The following is a 26230-nucleotide window of genomic DNA, read 5'->3' on the forward strand; positions in this document are numbered from 1 at the left end:
TCTAATTGCTGTTTTTATGTACGGGTCCCTTTTTCGCTCTTATTTGGAATCCAAATCTATAAATGAAGTTTTGGTTGTAAAGATGGAGATTCGGGCTATTAGCGAGCTTTAGGCAATTTTGGTCGTAGTGCTTTTTTTAGCTATATTTTATTAAAATAATTTGTTAAAAACAAACGATTGCGAGCACACAAAGAAATCTATTTGTACTATGGCACTATTGTGAATATTTGCACTACATTACCGGCAGTTGCTACCACGCGCTAGATGGCAGCGCAAGCTGTAATTTGAATTCATTGATAGAACAGCTCATTTCTGTTGATATTTGATAAGAGACTTTTATGTTGGTTGCGCAAGATGCGCACGGGTCCGACTCGTATTTACAAGCTTTCTACATTCTTCTCATTCACAGGTTTCGCAGCTTATTTTGTTAGCTACGAATGGGTTATGCAGTTAAAAGAAAAACCAAGCGTGCCTCATGCTCTAACAGCTGGTGGTTTAGCGGGTATTGCTTCGTGGCTTGTATGTTATCCCATCGATGTTGTTAAGACATTACTACAAGCAGATGGTCTGAGCGCAGCACCCGTATATAAAGGCGCTTGGGACTGTGCGTTAAAAAATTATCGTAAGGATGGTATGCATTTCTTTTTCCGTGGTCTAAATTCAACCATAATACGTGCATTCCCCGCAAATGCGGCCTGTTTTTATGTGGTCGCATGGATTTTGGAATTGTCAAATCAATCAGTTATAGAATTGCAGAAGACAAATCAATTAGCCATAGCTGGTGTATCCAGAGCAGTAGAGATGCCACTTTCATATTTGCATAGTTATGAAAAGGAGCGGCACGAAGTGAAAGAAAAACGTTCCAAAATGATTAGAATGCTACAAACTTTGGGCGCATTCAATGAAGCTGTTTGTCATTCCGATATTGAAGATTTGGTACAAGAATTTTTTCCAGAAAATGATAAAGAATTTAAGTATTATGTTTTCGAAGATGAGCGCTTGAAAGTGAAACAATTAAATGATGATAATGATTAGTGATTATAGATCAGTGGTCGGCGCGCCATAGCTCAAATGAGCCAGACTTTCTTCACACATATTCTTACTTTCCATCCTCAGTCGTTAGCGAGACAGCAACGAATAAAAACTACGCGCGGCTGTCGCAAAACTGTTAAGGTTCGCTGTGAGAAATGCGATGGGATAACTCAACTGGTATCACGGCCTCTCCATATGAAGCTCATCTTCCAAACATGTTTAGGTTTGAGTTTTTAACTTTTTGGGTATGTTATATTAAATAACTTTTCAATACAATATGAGTTTTTTTTTTAATTATTTTAACAAAAGTTGTAGCAATTTCATACTGGGCTCCTTTTTTTCTGCACCAAAAAAACTACTATAGAATATTTAAAAAAAAACTTAGCGAAATAGTAAAAAATTGACATGAATTTAACTTTGTGCCATTGTGGATAAGACAAGTGTGATAACTTCTGCTTAGACGTCAAAATTTCAAATAGAACCGATCACCTGACTTTTAATTGATCACCGTGGTCTCATTCTGTATCTCTTTCTAATACACGCCCTATACGCCGCCATATTGAACATCCTGTCAATACGCTAAAAAGTAGCCCTCTTGTACATTCTATCACAAAGAAGTAAATTCTAGAAATAGAAGCGCCCAGAAATATGGAACGAGGAAATCGAAGAGAATAAAAGAGCGCAATCTGAGCAATCAGCAATTGAGTTTGATTTAAGCACGCTATCTGTCGAGAAGTAGTAGTATTGTGAAGTACTTGACTAAAGGCCATTTTGCATTATTGAATAGTGGAGTTATTTATTCAACAGTTTTGTGATTCGAACGTTAGTAGAAGGTTACAAATAAGAGGAATTTCAGTAAATTCGTTACAATATTTTTTAAGCATTTTTTTATATCCACGGTTGCAATTTTGATTTTTTAAGCGAGTGTTCGCCTTTATTTTTATAATATATGAGGGATTTGAATATATTTCAAATTATTTCTGAATCAAACATGAAATTTTTCAAAATTTTTGGTATAAATGGATGCATGCATGTTGTAATTTTAACTTTAGTTTCCTGCTGGGTTGCTAATGCTCTCGCTCCACTAATACACTTACATTTTAATTTTTGCCGACCACTGTTATAGATATATATCAGTGGTCACCAAGATTGAAACTGTGGTTGTGTTAGTTTTGTCGTAGTGGTAGTGTTTCAATCGTTGATAAAAAAGCAGTGAGGTAGGATGTATGTATGCATGTTTGTTGACAATCAAAAAATTTTTCGTAAATATACCATACAAATACTACTTTATTGCTTGAATCTAACGAAAAAATGAAACAAAACATATTGTTAACATCAAACCATTAAAACATTCTGCGTATGAGCGTTTGTTTGCAAAATAACTTTTTGGAAATGCGCAACTAAACAATAAGCCCCTCCGATATTGATACTCTGCTTGGGCAGCGACGACTAAACGAAAGAGAATAATGATATGTGTGAAGTGAGCGCAAATAATTATTTCACTAGCAGACGACCACTGATATATGCATATACATATTATATATGTACGTTTCTTAAGTCTGTTATATTGTATACTTAATTATTTATTTAAATAAATAGTGCTGGAACATAAAATCTTCTGTAGATAGGAAATAGGTTAAATAATAAATTCGAATTTATATAAGTTTTTAAGATTTTATTTAAAAAAGCATTTATATTTTTAAAGGGGAGTAACAATTTTGTTAAGGTGGGTAAAAATAAAAATTATTAATTGCACTAGTCAACATGAAAATTGCTTGAAACTGTATTACGTCTTTAGCATTTGGCTCGATTAACCTAAGGGTCTCATTCTCTATTACAAAACGATCGTTAATTTCACCTCGGATCGCTAGTGTATTTGCACTAGGTTAAACGATGGCAACATCCCAGAAAAAATCTAGTGATGGAAATGTCGGCCAACAACAAAAAATTCCACTAATCCCCAAAAAAGTTGTACTAGAGTGCTATAGTTTGTGTACATTTGCCCATATGTGTGAGTAGTATGGGCAATCGCATAAATAGGTACGATACGGAATGGAGTGGTCACAAAAGTTCCCGATGCTCTTAAGAAATGTTACGGGTACAATTTTTGCTGGGATATTATTTGACAATTGCTTTCGGCTTCCCGGAAATGATGGAGAATACCATTGCTAGACGAAATCGTATGGAGGCGAATCGTTGGGCAGAGCTTTCGATCGCTATACAGAATGAAGCCCTAAATATTGAACTCAAACTTAATAGTCAGCTCTTATTATTAATTTATGTCATATGTAACTTGGTAGATAATCACTTTATATTATGAGATTTCAAATAATTTAGTGAGGGTACCCGCGTAAAAGCTACCATCCTAAAATTTTTGGCCCTGTTTTTCAGTACAAGTTCAACACAGTTTGAAGTTAAACTACGTTTAAACTTATGCTGCAGTTTTTCGGTCTTCTTTAACTGAAGTTTAAGCTGATCTGGCAGGGTTAAACTCTAGTTAACCTATCAGTTAGAGATCATGTTGATAACTAGGCATACTTCTAAAATCTCACCAGTTGTTTCGAAATAGTGACTCACCTTGAGAATCATAACGTTCTCAGGAAAAAAGGTGGTTCTCTAGCTGGACTCAAATGTAAGATTCCATACTACAGTATTTTCACGAAAATAAAATGAAATATATATAATTTAAAAAATAAATAAATGTGAGGTGCGACAACCTCCGAAGAGATTTTAGGCCGAGCTTCTCTTTCAATTTGCGTCGTGCTCCTTTTAATTTTCCTACAAATTGGCGGAACGGGATCTACTTGTTTTATTCCGACTCCGAACGGCATCTGCAAAGCAGATGAGTTTTCACTGAGAGCTTTTAATGGCAGAAATACACTCGGAGTGCTTGCCAAACACTGCCGAGGGGCGACCTCGCTTAGAAAATTTTTCTACTAATTGAAAAACCTTGTTTCTAAAATTTTAATGTTGCCTTGCCGGGGGCGTGGGCCCAGGATCTTCGGTGTGGGTAGGCTGAAGCACGCTACCTCACACCACGGCGGCTGCCTACATAATTTATTTTTTGATTAATTACGCTTCCTTACTGCTATCAACAAGGTGTTTATTTCTAACAATAAACAGCTGTTGGTTTTGGTGGTACCACCTTGGAGATTTTTTTCAACTCGACCTCAACTCGATATGCAATGTAGGATATCAACTGGAGAAATGTGTTGAATATTCATTTGAGAACTGTACAATTCTAAAAATCTGATAATAATTGGAAAATATTAATTTAAGTTGGAGATCAACTTGAAAACTTTTAATTTTACAAAAGTTGCATATCAACTCGAGAGCTATCTGGTTTAAGAGTAATTAAATAATGATGTTGGATATCACTTCCGGAACTAGATACATATGTATATATTTCGCTGGAGAATTGTTCCATGTTTGTTGGGTAAACAAAATCCAGCTGTTGCCGTATCTACAAATTATCTAGATAATAAAAAAACAGTGTTGCCGTACAAAATGCCTACCCCAAAGGCGGGTTGTGGCTGAAGAACGCTCAGTAGTTTAACTGGATTTTAAATTTGACTAGTGTTCAAGCAAACTTAGTTTAAGCTAAGTTTAATAAACTACAAAAAAACCGGGCCTTAGGGTTACAATCTCGTAAATGCGACCTAAAATACCCATTTGCAAATTTTGAAAAAGGGTCGTGCCAAAGCCTGTTTAGGTAAGACCAACTTATCAAAAGAATGAACGTTGCATATTGGCAGATGTCGAACGACGGCTAGAGAGGTTGAACAAATTTACTTTTTAAGAGCCAAAGCGCCAAGAAGTGTAAAATACGAAAAAAAACTGAAAGCATTATTACAACCAGGCTTATTTCTTAGTTCAATGTTAGTTTCTTACAATGTGGACAATATTATAACTTTAACTGTTCTAAAGATATCACTACCGAATGCTGATAAAAAGAGCCTTCCATAAACCACTAATGACACGCCCACTTTTAAAAATTTTAATGCGGATTGAATAAACTATATATATAAAGCCCAAGAGCTAAATTTTATGACGATAGCTTTATTGGCTACTGAAATGTCGATTAAGATGTAAAAACTGGCCATGGTTAATAAACGATTACGCCCATTTTCGATAGAAGCCTTTTTTGTAGTAGGAAGAAGTATTATGCCGAAGATCTTTGCATTACTCATCTCCATATGCGTATAGAAATTGTACAAAAAACATATAAAAACAATGCTTCGGAGTTAGGCAAACGGAGCCCTAAATAGCTCCAAATCATCCCCAAATTACACCGGGAGTGTCGCCGACATCATCCCAAAATAACCCCCACATGATCATGGGAGTATCCCGAGGGCGGTCCCGAAATAATCCCAAAATGACCCCCCCCCCCCCCCGGAAAGATCCCAAGGGAGTGTTCATAATCATCACGAAATCATTCCCAAATTATCCTGGAAGGATTCCGAGGGAGTCCCGAAAATCATCCCCAAGTTACCCTTGGAGAACTCTGAGACCCTGAAATTCAAGAGATGATTAAGGAGCAAAACTTTGATTCAATTTTACAAGGCATCAAATAAGAGCATAGGAGTTTTTAGAGCAGTGGTTCATGATTTTTTGGCCAATATGAGATATGAATATTATCACGAGCTTGTGAAGAATTTTGTTGGGGGATAATTGATGTATATTTGAACGATTTTCCATCATCCTTTGCAAATTTGACACAGAAGATGGCACAATGCCAAAGTCAGTTTTTCTCCAAATTAAACTTGAGAGGGAATGACGGAAAACCTTTCCCATATACATACATACACCGCCTTACTTTTCATTTACCCAAAAGTGATATATTCTCACACTTTGTCCGCTTACAAGAAGTTTGCGTCCGTCCAAGAGTGTTTTTTGTTTGATTTGTTATGAAAAGATATATCAATGTTCGCCGATGAGAGATACGTGTCCGCTCAGTACTGAATTTTCGTCCAATTTAATAGCATATAAGCGTCCGGCTAGGGAGGGGAACTCGTTTTAAAAATTGTACTCAAAACTTGAGTAAGGCATGAGAAACTGTCCAGCCAAGGGAGTTGTCTGCCGAGGTTAGGTAAAGTTAAACAGGCCGGTCAATAAAGATGTTACACATACTGACTTATCTTGTTTGGTTGATTTTCCGACAGGGTGGATAAATGATGTATATTGGAACGATTTTCCGTCATCCCTTGTCAAATTTGGTTTTGAGACAAACCGGTTTCGGCGTTGTGCCATCGTCAGTGTCGATTTTCGATTCGAGAACGTACTATTTTTTGTGGCTGTCCACCAAACAAGGACCCCATATTGAAGTATGGGTTTGACAATTGCCGTAAGCACCAAACGAGAGAGCCTTGGTGACAGGCCACACGTGCATCCTAGCATCCTCTTGCATGCATATAGCGCCGCGGTTATTTCTGCGCTCTCCCTTCCACAAGGGGTTTGCACTTACTATCTATAGGGGTCAACATATTTTGTGCGCCTGGCGGAGATGTATTTTAGGAGAGGGTTCTCTGTGTATATAATAGGAATTATTGCAAACTTGTATAGGTATGTCCGATGAGAAATTAATGGGATTCGAGGGATTGTGTAGCGCAATATATACCTTCTCCAACCCAATTGTCAACCCCACCTTCGAGCGGCGAATCCCGTTTCACTAACAGACGAGGCTCTGGCGACCCCAAGCTCCTCATGGAACTTGGGGGTGGGGAGGGAGGGATGGTCTGAAGGTTTAATGTGGCTATATAAATCGTTCCCGAGATGGTCGGGCTAGCACCTTAATGGTGCTGTGTTACCGGAGCGTACCGGATCTGTATCCGGCAAAGGGCCATCACATCGATAACACACCCCAAAGCATTCAGGGAGTAACCTTATCGCTACAACAACAACAACATGAGAAATTAATGTACCACCCACCCACAATCAAAACCAATCAATTTATTATTCCTATAGCAACTAAATTGTACTTGGTTCCCAACACTGTTTATGAGTAGAAAATAGTCCACCAATAAAATTTCCAAAGCAACCACACATAAAATTTTCCTACGAATAGACAGAGTCTTCAAAAACTGAAAAACTATTTTTCAATACCCGATTAAAGGATTTGTGTGAATTTTAACTTGGGAAATATTTAAAAATTAACCAATTTCTAAACCCCACTTATTTACGGATATGGAAATGGTGATGCAATCCGAAAATGAACCACAACACGCTCAGTCAACGATGCAAACAACCGCATCCGAGACAAATGCCACACCTGACGAGAAGAACGGAGAAGAACCGGGCCGTACAAACGATGAATTGGAAGAATGTGAATTCGCGCGTATACCAACTGAGCAGCCACCACCCGAACCGGAACCAGTGCGACTGGCACTTTTACCGCCAGACCATCCACTCCTGCAAAAGTTCCAAGCGAAGTTAAAAGAATATTTGCTACGCACAAAGGAGCAACTCAAAAATGAGATTGCCGAAATTAAATACCAGCTGAAATTAAAGGAAACGGCACGCGAGGAGCAGGGTGCAAAGCTATACGATTTGCAACAGAATATCAATCGACAAAATGAACAATTGGATGAGTATGTAAAGGAAATAGAAACAAATACACAAAAACGCATCGAAATGGAGGGTGTCGTTGCTCAACTTAAGCAAGAATACGAAGAATGTGCACAAGTCAATAAAGAGCAAAAACAAAAATATAATCAACGTATGGTCGAATTGGAAAATATGAACACTTTGGAGGGTCACATACGTCATTGGGCCGATGAGGTGGAGGATGAAGTAAAGAATGCTAAACGTACCGTTAGTCGTGAGACCCAACTGCAGAAGCAGCTATCGGAGGATAAGAAGAAATCCGATATGCTCTTCTACCATTTGGATATGGAGGTGAAGAAAAAAGAGCGTGAAATCGAGATAGTACGCAGTGAAGTATTGGAAATGCGCAGCATAACGGATGTTTTAAAAACGAGCCTCAATGATGCCAACACCGATTTGGAAGTGTTGCAAACCGAACACAAACGCTTGACTCAAGCATGGAGCGATGTTATTGTAGCCATACAGCATCGTGACAAAATACTCTATCAAACTCAACAGGCTATGGGGTGAGTAAAAAAGTTCCCCATAGTTAAGTAAATAGAGGAGAGAAAGACCCAGATATACATCGGAATACTATGGCAAACGAATTCACAGAGTTCCAAAATCACAGCCAAATCCAAATCTGTAGTGGTGGTAATCATCGTCTTGTTCCAGAAGGTATCCATGTAGGCGCAAGAAGGCGCCTCCGCTTCAAACAAGAGTCTGTGGAGGCGATCACTCGAGTTGGGTTAAGCGAGTGTCATTCTGGTTATTATGAGTGGTGAAGAAGTAGAGATAACCGCTTTATCTACCTATTGTGTTGACCGTTACGGTTATCGAGCACTCATCGGCAGCGATTACTTTTGTCGGAAGAGGGAAATGCGAAGTCTCATTCCTTAATTTAATTTTGTAAAGCTCCCTTTTTAGCTCGCCGGAAGTTGTCTATTCTTAATTTAATTCCAGGATCTCACTTTTAATCTCGCGTATACCTTTTTTGATCTTGATAAGTCATATGTCACGAGCACCGTCCCATGATTGCGGGGATTTTTATGTTTCCTGAAGAAAAATGCCGAGAGGGTTATATTTCAACACATGTTAATAGATCTCGTTAGAACTTAAGTGCCCGAACGTATGAAAAGTGAGAGGCCAAAGTGTATTCAATAAATTTTTTTTTTTTTTGATTTGCTTACTGATCTGCTAACTCGATATTTTGTCTCTTTCATTGAAGATTGCTGACTGATTGAGCTCGGGAATCGCTGTGAATCTGACTCCACATAGTATCCAAAGTCATATATTCCGTCTAGTTTGACAAGGCTGCTAAGATTAACCGTAGTCCCTACAAGCATGCTCAAGAGTTTGAGTGGAGCCGATTCTGTTGTTCTTGTTTTCTCACTGATTGTTAGGATTGCGCTGCCTTCTCTAAGGAATCAAGCGGTTGATAAGCGCAGTACAAAGCTTTATAGCTTCCGTAACCCAATTGTCAACCTCACCTACCCGATGGGAATCATGTTACAACTTTTAATATATCCATACATATATTTAGAAGGCGAGTCTCTGGCGATCACAAATTGCTCCCCAAAACCTCGCGGAGTGTCTTAATCGCTGCAACAACAACATCGCATTTCCTCTGAGTGTAAAAAAAGTGGTGTGCTACTCGATGGTTCGTCTACGAAGCAAGGTTCTCACCTTCGACCAGAAGATTCAAGGCGTCAAACAAGTCGGTCCCGGTATTCATTTATGACAAAGGCCTACTCTCAACCGAGGGGTCCTTTGCCACTATAATAACGTCATATTACCAGACTAAAACCGCGATATCGTATTTCCAGTTGATGAGACCCACGGTGATGAAAATAGCTGTTGAATCGGTCCGAGCTGGCACTGGGCTTCATATCTGCTCGCATTCATTGAAATGTCGTGTCCACTTATAAAACCGGTTAACTCCATAATCGTCCCCGTTTGTAATTTGCGGGCGGAAGTGGACAGGTTTCTGGAAAAAGGGACTAAATCGATGGTCTAGATCATGGATCTCCAAAAACTTAAAGTGGTCGCCCTTTCGCATAGGTTAGTGAGAGCAAAATTGTGCTACGGCATTGCCCTACTTGTTCGATAAAGCGCTGTTGCTGTCTGCCTAATTTCGCTATATCCATCCAGAAAATACATACATACATGAAGGGTGAAACGGTGTAGATCGTCTATGGGGTGCACAAACTGCTGCTTTTAAGGCAACCTCTTTGCAAATTAAAGCCCAGCACTAAAGCAGAAGAAGAACGGAAAAGAGGGATCCTCCCACTCTGTTGGAAGGAGTGGCGGACGAGTTCAGTCGGTGTTTTCATTGGCGCCACTGAACGAAACGTCCAAGCCCATATAAATAGTTAAGCGTGTCTTAAGTAAGTTACAAGCCTTCATAGATTATAGAAGGTCGTTTATTTGTTACTGCATAATTGTTTCTTGGAATTGCATTATTCTGCCATCAGCCCGGTCTTAGTAAAACTCTTGCATATAATTCCCTTTAAGCAGGAACTCATACTATGCACGCCTTCTGGGTTCTCGTTCCTTCTTCTCAGCAAGGCACGGATCTTCTTGTTCATCTTAAGCTTATGCTCGCAAACTCCGTGCGTAACTACATAATGCAACGTAACCCTGCAAGCTTATCCTTTCTTACACGTGGCAGATCCACACATAGCCCCTTGATCTGAGTAGACTCTCACCATTGTAACGCCGTAATCAACCAGAAGCACGTCGTCTCAAGATAGATGCGAGTCATTTAACCATCTTTATATTGTAATAGACTAATTTTTTACCTATTCAAACTAAAACCTTACATACTCAAGTAAGTCCGGCATTTGAGCATTATAATGCGGCAAGCAATATTTTAAATTTTTGCTAAAGAAGCTCTTCTAACAACAACATCACTATTGTCCAACCATGTGGGAAGTCCTTCGCTAGCAGATATAAATGATAATTCCATTAAAGGGCATGTCTACTAAGTAGAGCTGTACTGTGTCTGGCATTACTTAACTTTATTATAAGAGATATTTTATCAGAGCTGAACTTTGAGATAGTTAGATCGAGTCTACTTTCCTTGCCGAGTTTACGGAAGCGCTCCTAAGCTCCTCTGTTCATATCGGATTCAACGATTCTGCCAGTTGTCTTCATCAAAAATGTCTATGTAATATGTATGACTTAACTTACGCTTTTGTAGAAAAGAACAAGAGGCCATAAAACTAAACACTATGAGTATAGAAGCTATCAAAAAGCAGATAGCAAGGGAAACCAAAATTAACGAAAAATTAGAGGTGTTCAAATCGCGACTTCTGAATGATTGTGGAAACCTTAGACGAGAATGTAAGTACAAAAATAACTAAACTTAATCTTCATTTTGTAATAACTCACTCAAATCCAAAAAACAGGTCAAAAGCAAAACGATACATTAGCCGCTCTACAATCGAAACTCGAAGAATTGCCACTTTGGCTGGAACAAAATGAAAAAGATTTAACCGAGGCAAATCGTGAGGGAGCAAATCTAGAGATAGAATTACGTCGTTTGCAATGGAAAAACGATCAACTTTACGCAAAAAAGTATCAAATCGAAGAGAGCATGTTGAAATTGGCACAAGAGCAATTGATCACAAATAAAGCGAGTCAATATCGTTTGAAATTATTGCGTAATGCACAAGCGACACGACGAGGTATCCAACTAAATTTGGCTCAAGTACAATGTCAATTGTCTGAAACTCTGCTCGAATCTGAACGCTATAGAGGCGTATTGATTACGTTGAATCAAAAAAAAGATGATCTCACAAAGAAATTGAATGATGTCGACAAAACAGCAAATCTGATTTCAGCTGAGATTCGTACACTTGAAACACAAATCGATATCAAAATGAAAAAAGTAGATCGGTTATCGAGTCGCTTGAATCGTTTAACTAATGAGGGTGAAGAAGATAATTATAGTGGATTAAAGGCGAAGGTAAATGTAACCCAAAGCTGAGTGAAAATTTGTATCTATTTCGATTGCCGGTTGAAGAACGACAAACAGTTGAAAAAACTTCGATTTCGGCATTTTTTTTTTTAAAAGCATTACCACGATGCTCTGCAGGTATAGTGAAGAACGGCCTTTATCAAATTATTATTTTTTTTTCAAAAATATTCCTGAAAAATTCACCTAAAAACAAAATTTTGTTTCATGGCTCAACTTTATGGTTGGCTCTACAGCAACAACATATGTACCTTTGTTCAGATTGACAAAATCTGCGTGTTGATGTTGGGCGAATGGAATGAAAACATAAAACTTAGCAGTTTTTGTGGAAGAAAATGTTGTCAATGTGTTGGTTTCGTTTTGCGCATGCCGTCTCCTTTTGACAATCCATACTCCAGTGAAATGAAAAAAAATAAATCAGCTGACGAGATGAGCCAAACATATAGCCGGAGTCATTGGTGCCGTATGTCGTATCGCTGTATCCGTATCCCTAACGTAATCAGCTGCTTATCGTTACGACGGTAAACCAAAACCCAATTGGTTGGCTACGATACGGTTACGACCTTAGCGGCACCAATAATCGATTGCATTGATTCTCATAAGATTGGTCGAATCAGCTGTTATAAGGTTACCGATACGGTTACCGATAAAGCACCAATGTCTCCAGCTTATAGTTGGGCCATGATTTTGTTTCAAAAGTTCTACCTCAGCTATTGAATTTATAAAGAGACTAGCGTACACCGAGTATTTGTTTGCCCACTTTTCAACTCTTCACTCTCCCTCCAGGTCTCTTTCAACTTTACCTTCCATTTTTCTGCGTATCCTTGTCCATCTCTTATTCAACTTCAACTCCCATTCCTACTTCTACACCCATACCTACTAACACAACACTACGACTCCCACTCCCACTCCCTATACCGCTCTCACTCCATTTCCTCATACATGGAATCTATATAACAAGTATGGAATACATGATTCACCTGAGCGACCGATTTCAATATCTTTGTTTCTATAAACCAATACAAAAATACAGACACGACGAGAGGGGAGGTGGAATGGGGGGATTCCCCCCGGGCCCAGGGTTTCTGAGGGGGCCCGCGATTTAGATGTACTAAGAATGTTTTTTTTAATTCAGGAGAGTTTTTAGTTGTTCCATGTGCAATTTTTAAGCCGAATTACAAAAGCAACGAATATCTGCATTTCGTTTTAATTTCGCTCGAAAACTAAAGGTTATTTTTCAAGCGAAATAAAAAAACTCGAAAAACAACTGCGGAAAATAAAAATGACCGTTATTTGTAATCAATGAATTAAAGTAAATTAAAGTGGCTGTGTAAATGCACACTATTCTGATATCACGCACAATTGTGTTCACCATTCAGGTTCCGCATCCGATTCGACTATTGATAACGATTTCTTCCTGGGCCTTCGAACAGTGAGGAGAAAATGAAAACATTAAACAAGAATGTATGTTTACATGAATCCGAAATCGTAAAGCTTCGTGGTGACACTGATGAAGGTTCATCTTCAAAAAGTCTTCCAACAATACCACCAACTCTGTATCAAAGTCCAGATTATTTAAACGACTTCGACATCGGTACCGTCAATGGTGAGTTTTTGCGATCTGAAGAAGTCAACGAAATAATTAGTCGAGGTCATCAAAAGTATCCTGTTATTTTTCCTCGTGATTGTAATGACGAGGCATTTCCTACCTCGTTGTTAAACAGAATCTTGCCAAATGGAGAAAGTGGAGCATGACTGGTTGGTGTGGAGGGCCAGTAGCAATGCTTTTTATTGCTTACCATGTCATCTCTTAAGCACCAATACTTTAAATCGACCTAAAATTTGTTGTCCTGGTGGATATTCGAATTTCCAGGTATGGAAGAAGCTATACGATAAACTGCCATCACACGAAAATACTCAAGATCACATTAAATGTTATATTCAATGGCGATCTTTACAAAATCTAATTCAAAAGGAGGATACAATTGATACACTTATGTATTAGAGGTTTACACCGATCACTTTGTCGGGGGCGGCGGCGTAGGCTCTATTATATACCGGCATACGCCGGTGCTTTTACTTTAAAAAGCTTAATTTTTCTATTTAAAAAAATAATATTTAGGAAAGGTTTTGATTGTATGTATTTAAGGAAATCAGCGTTTTGGCCATTTCGGAAAGATCCGGGGAATCCTCCTTGCGGAGGGATTGTCCCTCGTTCACTTACTCCAGAGAAGCTTCGAACCTAACCCCGGTCTTTGGTACTGCTGCGTCTGCTGAAAAGAAATAGAGATACATAAAATGGTCACACTTTTGTCTGTATATCTCGTGCAAAGCGTAGTTTCACCTGAGGCGAACACAATTTCTTTAAATTATTTGTGGCTCCTTGGCGGTCACGCACAAAGGCGGCTTACGGTTGCTATTAATGGTCTATTAATACTCATGACTCTTGTGGCACAGGGCGCCTCCAGTTTTTTTGGCTGTAAGAGCTACAATTCCCGATGGACGAACAGTAGCAATCACGACCGCCAGTCGCTACCACGCCTCCTGACCCTTACACCATATGCCAGCACAGAAGCCAAAGGACTGCAACTTCAAACTCATACCTTCCTCGACGTCACTTTCCTAGAAGCTCTAGGTGTAGCGCCGGAAACTTTCTAACGGATGTTTTTGTCGCGCTAAATTTATTATAGAACTTTTCTTTCAGTGTTTTGTTTTAATAACTTGGTAAATTTGGCGATGCAAAGTCCGTGTTAAGCTGACATCGAAAACGCCTGTTTTTTTAAATAACTTTTGACCAGCTAGAAAGAGTTAAATTTCGCAATTAGTTTCTTATAACTGGCAGTGATGCGCATCCGTTGATACCACTTTCGACCATATCCGACCAATTTTCGACATGAACAATAAAATGGCCTAAACAGTCTTAAACGAGAAAATATAGTAACGCGCCGGACGCCGCCGCCGCCGCGCCGATATTTTTGACATTCGGCGGCGGCGTGCGAAAAATAGCCAACATCGGCGGCAGCAGCGGCGTTTATCGGGGGCGTATATCTCTATTATGTATCAATGAACACCTAATCACTGAAACTCAAAAGTGGAAAGAAATTTTATATAGAATTCTGGAATTTTATTTTTGGGTGAAAGAGGCCAAGTATATATATATACATTTGTTCGTGCACGAAACAATGGAAATTTTTTGGGCATCTTACAACTCATAAGCCATTATGATCCGATCATTTGGAGAAAGTTAGGATTTCACAACAGCAGCACAAACGTTTAAAAGTTCACCATCTTTCCCCAGACATTCAGAACGAGTTTATAGAAATTTGTGCAAAACACGTGATGGAAACTATATTAGATCAACGCAAGAAAGCCAAGTATTCTGCTATTATTATTGATGCTACGCCTGATGCTAGTCACGTTGACTACGTTCATTTTGCGCTAACTCCATTTCAATTCGAAAGCAACAAATTTTACAATTCAAGAACGGTTTTTGGCTTTCGTGGATTGTAATCAAAAAACTGGTCAGAAAATCGCTGATCTAATTTGCCATACTCTAGGTAAACATGAAATCCCATTAAAAGATTGTCGTGCACAAGGGTACGATAACGGCGCCAATATGAAAGGAGCTTACAATGGACCACTACGTCACATTCTCGACAAAAACTCGAATGCTGATTACTCGCCTTGTGCAACCCACAGTCTCAATTTATGTGGTGTTGATGCTGCAGAATGTTGTACGGCTGCAATTACTTTCTTCGGAATGCCTGTGAATTTGGCATACGCAATCGCGCAAAACAAAAAAACAAAAACTGTTCTAAGTAGGTTTCAAATAGTTCTGGAGTGCCTGAAAAGGAGAAAAAAATGTCTGCAAAATTACGCCCAATATTCACATTTTTCTAAAGTCACCAATTTTAAAAAATTTCAAAATCAAAACAAAAAAATTGGTGTTCTGAGTAGCTTTTAGAAAGTTCTGGAGTTCCTGAAAAGGAGAAAAAATTTCTGTAAATTTACGCCCAATAATCACTATTCACATTTTTCCAAAAGTCGAATTTTTTAAAAAATGTTCAAAATCAAAAAAAAAAAAATTGGTGTTCTGAGTAGCTTTTAGAAAGTTCTGAAGTTCCTGAAGAGGAGAAAAAAGTGCTGCCAATTTGGGCCCAATATTCACTATTCACATTTATCCAAAAGTCAAATTTTTTAAAAAATATTCAAAATCAAATGGTACCGGAATGTACCGGATCTGCATCCGACAAAGGACCATCTACTCAATAACACTCCCCAAGGCCTTCGGGGAGTGTCCTTATTGCTATAACAAGAACAACAATAACATGGGACATCCTGAAAAAAAATATACCGAGCTCTCTTCAGTCTTTCAGACACTAGGTGATTGGCTAGAATTGAGGCAATCATGACCATTCTCAAACCATGTTCCAGGATTAACACAAGCACTAAACGCATTACTTAAGCTAAATTTTACTGCACAAGCATACGGAGATATTACATCAGAAAGTTCGAATGTATCTTGCTGTCCTCAATTTGGCCAAAATACTGACTACCATTAATGAAAGAAACGTCGTACTCCAAGCTAAAGACGCCACCATAGATGTTGAGGTCCAACATCTAGATGCCTTATTAGCTGATTTGAAGTTGATCAGGAACCAATTGGAAACAAGTTTAAACGAATGCAAAACAGTTGCTATTCAATTGAACATCTCGGCAAAATTTTCCGGACATTCGAAAGAGAAAACCCAAAAGACGTTTTGAAGATAATGGAAATGAGATGATTACGGATGATCCAGAGTCTGATTTTAAGAACAATGCATTCTTGAATCGGTAATCACTGGCATTACTGAGCGATTTGCAGCTATGAGAAATTTGAACGAGACGTTGTCCTTTTTGTGATAATTTGAAAACATGGATGAAACTACGGTTCGGCCGAGCGCTGCAAAGCTTAGAACGGACGTTTCTCAAAGCTTAGAATGCGAAATAATTCACTTGAAACACATTTACGAAGCAAATTTTGATAAAGATCTGTGACCATAGGAATTGCTAAATGCCATCTATGTTCAAAAGCTGTATACAATTTTCCCCAAAATTGGTGTTGCTTTACGTATCTTTTGCACTATACCTGTCACTGTAGCTACTGCAGAACGTTATTTCAGCGTCCTTGCAAGAATCATAAACTTTCATAAATTGTGTTCATCTCAAGAGCGAGTTTTAGGACTTGCCACGCTTTGTGTTGAATCCGTTTTGGCAAGACAGTTAAATTTTGATATTATTATAGAAAATTTTGCAGCGAAAAGCCACTCTTTGATATCCGAACCTTCTATATTGAATAATTAAAACTAGCATCGCCCGTGGTCGAAATTCGACCAACTTGTATTTTTTCAACTCACTCTATGCATCCAGTGTTGGGTTAGTGCAATAATGCGTTAATAGTTGAGCAGTGGGTGGAAATATAGCAAACTTACTTAAAGTTCTCATTAAAATTTTGAATTTGACCTAAGGCGTTATAATCTTTGATTGCATTTTCTTAAATTTTCTACAAACTTTTCAAATGTAATTATAAGTTTTGGTATGGAGCTCCTTAAAAAAATATAACAAATATGTAAAATCAAATGAAATTTACATAGAAGTGTGGTGAAATTACTTGAAATGGAATTGAAAATTTGCTTTTTCCACACCACCCGGGAGATACGCCGTTGGCGCGCTACCGAAGTTTTTGGGTGCTCGCTTCCCCAGTAGGCCTATATCACCAATATAAACTACAGATACATATATCGCTCATTTACTTCAATAGCGTCATAATTCAAAAAACACGAATTTTTAGTTAAGAACGAAGAAATGTGCTAAAGGAATTTAACCTATTTCACACCAACCGTTAGGTATGCAATTGCGGCTTTAATTAAATTAATTAAATTAATTATAAATACATATGTAATATGTAAACGAAAACGAAAATTTCGAATAGAATAGAGGATACCTTCATAAAAAATAAAATAAAAATATAAAAAAAAGTATGTAATGGAAAATAAAGCAGAGTTTTCTACACAAATTTAAAATAAAAGAAAAAAAAAAATAAAGTAAAATAAGAAATATCAAAATAAATTAGCATAAAAGACAATATATAAATTTTAATGTAATATCTTTGTAGCAAATTTATTTATTTTTTGTGCACTATAAGACGTGCTATATCTAAAATGAGCATAAAATCTGGAAATGCAAAAAACATTTGGGTCAAATTTGCGTTTAATTGTTATAAATAAATAAATTTAGTGAGTTTGAACAAAAGTTGACTCATTATTTCTGATTTCATTTTTTTTAAAGCAACTAAAATGAAAAACAAAGAATCTGTTAAATAAAGGCCTATGCTTTTACGTGTAAGTAAAATTTGTCCAAAAAATAGGCCGGTTAAGTTATTATTTCTCTTTAAAGTTTTTTGTGCGCTAACAATTATTTTAGAACAATTTTTTAAGGATTTTGACAGGGCAATTTTCCTGGGCCCGGAAGGTTTTTGGTGCCCCGGCAAGGCAAAGCAGTATTGACAGTACTCTAACTAGGATTTCATAGATACATGCATATTTTGTTGCTACAAAAAATTGTTTTAGAATTGAAATTCACTTAAGTAAAATCATAAGCATCCGATCAAATACTATGGGGCATAGTCATAGTCGAAATAAAATGTGATTTTAAGTTAGATTAACGTTTTTGACACAATTTTATAAGCGCTATCTGTCAAAAATGCTTCAACTAACTTAAAATCACATTTTATTTCGACTTTCCGACGACTTAAGTGGTCGCCATTTCCTTCAAATCATACTCCATACTACTCTAAAAAAAACGGAGAAAAAGTGAAGCGTGCTTGGCTCCTTTGGAGTGCAACAAAAGAAGCGTATTTTGTTTTCCATGCCGGCTTTTCAGCAAAATTTCCGAAAATACCCGATCAGCTTTGACAAAATCTTCAGGTTATTCTAAAGAAAAAGGTTGAAAGAGGTTACACGACAAAATTCCTGAACATGAAAATAGTTAAAATCATAAAACTTGCTATATAGAGTGGCGCCAATATGAAATGAGAATTCGAAATGCAAGTTCAGTGGATTTTCTCTTAGCGGAAACCCTTAAAAATGAAGCGGCGCGCTGGAGAGAGATACTTCGCAGAATTCTTGATGTTGTTTTATTTCTTGGAGAAAAATGATTGGCATTTAGAGGGGATAATTCATTGATCGTAAATCCAAAAAATGGAAACTTTCTTGGTATTTTGGATCTGATCAGCAATTATGAGCCCCTATTGCATGAACATTTGGAGAAGGTGAGGGAATCTCAAACGAAAAAGAATAGTCTCCAAGCACATTATTTGTCTGATGGAATACAAAATGAGTTCATAGAAATCTGTGCAAGTCAAGTAATTAGAAAGATAGAAGGCGAGAGAAAGTCCGTCAAGTATTATACAGTAATAGTGGATGCAACCCCTTATTCGGCGCATATTGAGCAGACTCTTTTTATTTTGCGTTATGTTTTATTAGACAGGGACTCCGGAAAATGGAAAATCCTTGAACGCTTCTTAGAGTTTGTCGATTGTAACGCAAAAACAGGAGAAGCTATCGCTGAGCTGATTCGCAGCTCTCTAAAAAAGGACAATATTCCCCTGGATGACTGCCGTAGGCAAGGGTATGATAATGGCAGTAATATGAGCGGTCATTACTAAGCAGCGCAGAGTCATATCCTGAGAAATAACTCCCTGGCAATATTTGTACCTTTTGCTTGTCATAGTTTAAATTTATGTTCCGAAGAGTAGAGGATACACTCAAATTTCACCATATATGCTTCAATACCTTTCGAATCCGTTACTGTTTCTGAACTCAGATTCAATATTTGGGGAATGTGAGTTGAAAAGGTTTCGCACTATCCACACGAGCAGACCATCGTGTTTGTGACATGCTGTGCAAGGAGCAATTAGTTTTTTCCTTGAGAATTTCCCATCTCTGAGGGCTTGCGCTAAGGATATTATACAATTTCTGCATAATACCGAAAAATGTGATGACTTCTGCACAACATTCAGCAGCTTGCAAATTTACTTACTTTCTTACTTACTTAATTGGCGCTTAACCGTCTAAACGATTATGGCCGTCCAACAAGCCGCGCCAGTCGCTCCTTCGCTCCGCCAACCGGCGCCAATTGGTCACACCAAGGGAGTTTAAATCCTTTTCTACCTGGTCCTTCCAACGGAGTGGGGGCCGCCCTCTACCCCTGCTTCCATAGGCGGGTTCCGATAGAAACACTTTCTTGGCCGGAGCATCATCTTTCATTCGCATAACATGGCCTAGCCAGCGTAGCCGCTGCGTTTTAATTAGCTGGACTATGTTGATGTCTGCGTATAGCTCGTACAGCTCATCATTAAATCTTCTTCGGTACTCACCATCGCCAACGCGTAGAGGTCCATAAATCTTTCGAAGAACTTTTCTCTCGAACATTACCAAAGCCGCTTCATCTGCTGTTGTCATGGTCCATGCTTCTGCCCCATATAGCAGGACGGGTACGATAAGTGACTTGTAGAGTATGATTTTCGTTCGCCGAGAGAGGACTTTACTTTTCAATTGCCTACCTAGTCCAAAGTAGCATTTATTGACAAGATTGATTCTTCGCTGGATTTCAGTGCTGATGTTGTTGCTAGTGTTGATGCTGGTTCCCAAATAAACGAAGTCTTTTACTATTTCGAAATTATGGCTGCCAACAGTAGCGTGGTTGCCAAGGCGCATATGCGCTGACTCTTTGCTCGATGACAGCAGGTACTTCGTTTTGTCCTCATTCACCATCAAACCCATCTTTACCGCTTCTTTTTCCAGTTTGGAGTAAGCAGAACTAACAGCGCGGGTGTTTAGGCCGATGATATCAATGGCATCAGCATATGCCAGTAATTGCACGCTTTTATAGTATATTGTTCCAGTGCGGTTAAGTTCTGCAGCTAGTATAATTTTCTCCAGCATCAAATTAAAGAAATCGCACGATAGGGGTCACCCTGTCTGAAACCTCGTTTAGTTTCGAACGGCTCGGAGAGGTCCTTCCCAATTCTGACTGAGCTGATGGTGTTGCTCAACGTCATTTTGCACAGCCGTATAAGTTTTGCGGGAAAAACAAATTCAGACATAGCGACATATAGGCAGCTCTTTTTCGTGCTGTCGAAGGCGGCTTTAAAGTCGACGAAGAGGTGGTGTGTGTCGATTCTCTTTTCACGGGTTTTTTCCAAGATTTGGCGCATTGTGAAAATCTGGTCGATGGTAGATTTACCAGGTCTGAAGCCGCACTGATAAGGTCCAATCAGCCGGTTCACGGTGGGCTTCAATCTTTCGCACAATACACTTTAAAGGACCTTATATGCGATATTAAGAAGGCTGATTCCACGATAGTTGGTGCATTTTGCAGTATCCCTTTTCGGACTGGGCAAAGAACACTTAGATTCCAACCGTCGGGCATGCTTTCGTCCGTCCATATTTTGCTAAGAAGCTGCTGCATGTGCCTTACCAACTCCTCGCCGCCGAACTTGAATAGCTCCGCAGGCAATCCATCAGCGCCCACGGCCTTGTTGTTTTTCAATCTGGTTATTGCTATTCTTTGCGGGATCGGGTTCTTCATCTCTGCGCGGTGAATTGCTGCCTCCATTTAGGAAAGCAGAGAAGTATTCCCTCCATAATCTAAGCACTCTCTGGACATCAGTTACAAGGTCGCCGTTTTCATTCCTACAGGAGTTTGCCCCGGTCTTAAAACTTTCCGTCTGTCGCCGTATTTTTTGGAAGAATTTTCGGGCGTTATTCCTGGTGGCTAGCAGCTCAAGCTCCTCGCACTCACGCCTTTCTGCTTCTGCTTTTTTCTTCCTGAAAAGGCGTCTCGCTTCCCTTTTCAACTCACGATAGCGTTCACACACTCCTCTTGTCGCGCTCGCTTTTAACGTAGCCCTGTACGCAGCGTCTTTTCTTTCGGTTGCAGCGCGGCATTCTTTATCGTACCAGTTGTTTTTTCGTGGCCGCCGATAACCAATTTTTTCCTCGGCGGCAGTACGAAGTGCTTGGGAGATATGCTCCCACTGCTCCTGTATTCCTTCAGGATGAGTTGTGCTCTCAGAGAGCAGGTGTGAGAGTCGAGTTGCGGAATCATTGGCAGTCTGTTGTGATTGAAGCTTTTCGACGTCTAGCTTTCTTTGTGTTTTTGTTCCTTGGTTTTAGCCGCGTTGAGGCGGGTGCATATTTTGGCTGCAACGAGATAATGGTCCGAGTCGATGTTAGGTCCCCGGATCGTGCGCACATCTAAAACACTGGAGGCATGCCGTCCGTCTATCACAACGTGATCGATCTGATTGCGAGTATTTCGATCAGGAGACAGCCATGTAGCTTGATGTATCTTTTTATGCATGAACCTCGTGCTGGATATGACCATGTTTCGAGCACCGGCAAAGTCAATCAGCCTCAGTCCGTTAGGAGAAGTTTCATTGTGTAGGCTTAACTTTCCGACTGTAGGGCCAAAAACACCTTCTTTGCCCACCCTGGCGTTAAACTCGCCAAGCACGACTTTTATATCATGACGGGGGCAGCGCTCCTATGTGCGTTCTAATTGTTCATAAAGTGTCTTTCACCTCATCGTCTTTCTCCTCTGTCGGCGCATGGGCGAAGATGAATGATATATTAAAAAATTTTGCTTTTATTCGGATAGCGGCGAGACGCTCGTCCACAGGCGTGAACGCCAGCACTTGGCGACAAAGTCTCTCCCACCACGAATCCGACGCCGAAACTGCGCTTATTCGTATGGCCACTCCAATATATGTCATAATTTTTGATCTTCTTTCTTCCTTGCTTCGTCCAACGCATTTCTTGGATGGCGGTGATGTCAGATTTTGCTTTGACGAAGGCATCAACCAGCCGGGCATCTGCACCAATCCCATTCAGGGAGCGGACGTTCCAGGTGCATGCCCTCAATTCATTGTCCTTCAAACGTTTGCCATGGTCGTCATCCATAGAGAGTGTATTTATCCGAGGCTTGTTGTTATATTTCATTGGAGTATGGTTTTACGTGGCGGGTCCCAAGCCCAGCGCACAACCCGCTCAGCGGAGGTGAAAATATTACTTGGCACGTTTATATAGCGAGCCGCTTGCTCCAAGACAGACGCCCGCTTGCAGCCGCACCTAGAGGTGTACAGACGCTGCCGATGATATCTCCCCCGGCTAGCCCTTAAACCGATTATGTCAGAGTGGCCTAGCCAGGTTGTCGCCTTCTCACATTAGCTCACCGCTAAACGGATGTTTAGCGGCTACCCAGAGGATACTTGGCCGCAAGCGACCGGCAGTAGTGAGCTGCTTGAACCGCATATAAAAGAATCGCTCTGGCCATTCCCAGGTGAATGGCGGTCAGAAGCTTTCCCCACTTTCGCGGACTTCTACACACGGCCCACCCTCCATATTTTTATTTGTACAAATATATACATATGTAGACATGAAACATTTGAGCAACGCGACAATTCAGCATTTGGAGCTTTTTACTCAGGGGGGTTTGTAAACATAATGCGTCCTACATAGGGCAACTATGGCATGACGTAGCTGAATGCGTTTATAACCATTTCAGTGCGGGTTCGACTCTCACTCCCGGGAGAAAAGGCTTTGAAGAGATTTACAAGGTACTAGCTTTACCAGGCGTACGTTGTAACGCCCGAGATAGAATGAATGTTGCGTTATTTTTTCTGATAATTTAATTTATTGTTCTGTAAATTGAATTGAATTTTATACGCATATTTGGTGAAATTTTCGTTTAAAACATTTTATTATTGTATCTTATTGTAATGCAAGTGGGTACATAATATTTTTGGTTTTTTCGTTCGGTGCAAAGATGAGCAAATTTTTTCGTTTTCCAACTCTAGAGCAAGCAACATATAGCTGGTCATGGGAAAAGCACGGACTCTAAATTTAAGCATGCAATAGTAAGCTATTGTCCTTGTGCTTGCAAAAGCAAGGCGTACAGGAAACTGTAAGCGGTTAAAATTTAATGGCAAATCTGTAGGAATGATTGGGATCCGTGGTATGATTACATCTTCCCCTTTGCTTTTACCGCTGATGAATGTTGCTTCGATTAAATTCGGTATTAATTTCTAAACGCAAAGTCCATTTGTACAATTTTGGTGGGTTTAAATTCCGAAGAAGTATGATGGGTGAGCCAATTTTCAAATTTGATATATGCGCAGGCATTCCAGGTGGTTCTAAAGAGTTTAGAAATTCAATTGGATAATTCACAATTTTATCTTCATCTGTAACTGTGTCGATCGATTTATATTTCGTCGCTTCACCAGGAAATTGGTTTTGAATGCGATCATTGATTTTGTTAACATGATCATTTTTTGGAGCGAAGATAGTTCGTTCGCATAGCCAAAAAACAAAAACATTTAAATTTAAAATTCTTAATTCTGAAATATGAAAAACTATCGTCTTGATCGAAGGAACCTACAGCCAACCTCAACAATGCAGGTGTTAAAATAACTTAAGTTTGTACGGCAGCCATAGTTCTGAAAAATCCCAATTGTAGGGAAGGTGCCACGCCCCTTTTTCCCCATTCCACATTTTACTGGAGGTGTTAGGATTTACGTCATATAGCTCCTTACCACTTTTCATTATCCTACCATTACTACATCAAGAGATATGCAGTATGATATATTCCATTTGTATGGGAGGTGCCACGCCCCGTTTTCCCAATCCCAAATTTTCTTGGTGGTGTTAGGGATTAACCTCATATAACTCCTTACTGAATTTCAATGTTCTGGCATGTATACCTTCAAAGTTATGCAGTACCAAAGATACCATTTGTATGGGAGGTGCCACGCCCCTTTTATATATCGAAATTTTTTTTAGCCTAAACCTTCCCGTTGATCGAAAAAACCTATAACCAAAATTTGGTGATGATTGAAGTGTGGGAAATACGTTTTCATAGCGAACATACACAGAATTTAATTTTTATATTCTTATGGCTAAACCGATTTGGGATTTCAAAATCAACTAACCATCATCTCTCCTTCCTGTATCTTTCCTAAAAATTTCATGGCAATCTTTCTATGCGTTCTCGAGTTATGGAGTGACAATCAAAATGTACACTTCTTTTTATATATATTAAATTTATGTCAATAATAATATTTCGTATTCGTATTCACTACCGTTTGTGCAGCGTCTTGATTTGTTATGAGATAATGTATTAGTTGTGCGACTTTATATACTCTCCGCAGGTACTTATCATACGAACGTATGTATATGTATTTAGGAAAATCCCAAGGGTAAGATCATTATTTAGGTAAATATTATATTGTAGGTAGGTAGGTTGAACTGGCCGGTCCATGAGGACCTCACATAGACTGATTGAGTCCGTAGTGTTACCAGAAGTTTGTTTTAACGACCAAACTGAAAAACCCTATCAAAAACCAGGACCTATGTTATAAAATAACTCCGTCCTCTTGGCAAATACTAGAAGCTTCCTAGGACTTAAGCCACTTGCTGCTTCTAGATCTGACAGCTGTATCACTCCTAATAGCTGGAGTCTTAGCCTGGCAAGTGCAGGGCACGAGCACAGAACGTGCTCGATCGTTTCCCCCTCCAACCCGCACTTCCTACACCTGCTATCACTGACCAAGCCTAATTTAAAGGCATGTGACGCCAGAAGGCAGTGTCCAGTCAGAATACCCGTCATGAGTCTACAGTCCTCTCTTTTTAATGATAGAAGCAACTGTGTTAGTCTAAGGTTGTAAGACCTACACATAATCTTCGACACTTTACAGCCCCGCGCTTGAACCCACGCCTTTTCTGCTTGGTCGATCATGTGCACCTCTCGCATTCGCTTAATCTCGCCCAATCTAATTGGGACGTCTACGGAGCAAGCTTCAAGGGATGCGCCCTTTTTAGCTAATTCGTCCGCTTTTTCATTCCCATCTATTCCCATATGCCCTGGGACCCAATATAGATGTATGCTTCTCCCTGTCCCGATTCTCTCCAGAGACTGCTTACACTCTAACACGCATTTAGGTGCTGTGCTATGCGAGATTATTGCCTTAATTGCTGCTTGACTGTCAATATAAAAGTTAACACGGTTGCAGCTTAAGCTATTCTCTTCCAGGGTTTCTACTGCTTTGGTTACGGCTAATATTTCCGCTTGGAAAACGCTACAGTAATCCGGCAGCCTGTAGGATCTGCTTAATTCCGGATCAGCGCAGTATACCGCAGACCCTACTCCTTCCACTATTTTGGAACCATCGGTGTACACATGTATCGCCTCGTCCGCCATTTGCGCGCCAACCGTCCACCTCTATTGTGGCCTTAAGATCTCCCTCAAAGTGCAGGTAGGGAATCATGTAGTCTGTTCGTCTTGTGACTGAGGACGCTATACTACTATGGCCATATGGTCGGCGCTCAAGCTGCCCCGAAGCATCGAGCCTGGTTGCGGTCGTTAACGCTTTGTTCTTTGCTACCAGGTCTACAGGTGGAATGTGCAGAATGGCATACAGTGCAGCCGTCGGGGTTGTTTTCAGGGCTCCCGTAATGCAAAGCATCGATAGTCTGCATACCCCCTCTAATTTTTTGAGGTATGTTGTTTTTTGTGTGGCTTTCCACCAAACAAGAACTC

The 26230-nt window shown here is 39.6% G+C and overlaps 2 protein-coding genes across 3 annotated transcripts in view; both read left to right on the forward strand.

Annotated features, from left to right (window-relative positions):
* The window catches only part of LOC137239797 (mitochondrial basic amino acids transporter), a 34612-nt gene extending 31855 nt beyond the window's left edge, over nucleotides 1-2757 (forward strand). For both annotated transcript variants that reach the window (XM_067765473.1, XM_067765472.1), the window contains one exon: nucleotides 410-2757. In XM_067765473.1, the coding sequence (XP_067621574.1) occupies nucleotides 410-1035 (626 nt within the window). In that variant the 3' untranslated portion in view covers nucleotides 1036-2757. The remainder of the gene's footprint in view (nucleotides 1-409) is intronic.
* A 4789-nt stretch (nucleotides 2758-7546) lies between these two features.
* The window catches only part of l(2)41Ab (lethal (2) 41Ab), a 37890-nt gene continuing 19206 nt past the window's right edge, over nucleotides 7547-26230 (forward strand). The window contains exons 1-3 of the mRNA XM_067765471.1: nucleotides 7547-8141; nucleotides 10817-10959; nucleotides 11025-11584. Coding sequence (XP_067621572.1) covers nucleotides 7663-8141; nucleotides 10817-10959; nucleotides 11025-11584 — 1182 coding nt within the window. The 5' untranslated portion in view covers nucleotides 7547-7662. The remainder of the gene's footprint in view (nucleotides 8142-10816; nucleotides 10960-11024; nucleotides 11585-26230) is intronic.

This window comes from Eurosta solidaginis, chromosome 2 (genome assembly GCF_040869045.1).
Source record: "Eurosta solidaginis isolate ZX-2024a chromosome 2, ASM4086904v1, whole genome shotgun sequence".
NCBI classification, from domain to species: domain Eukaryota; kingdom Metazoa; phylum Arthropoda; class Insecta; order Diptera; family Tephritidae; genus Eurosta; species Eurosta solidaginis.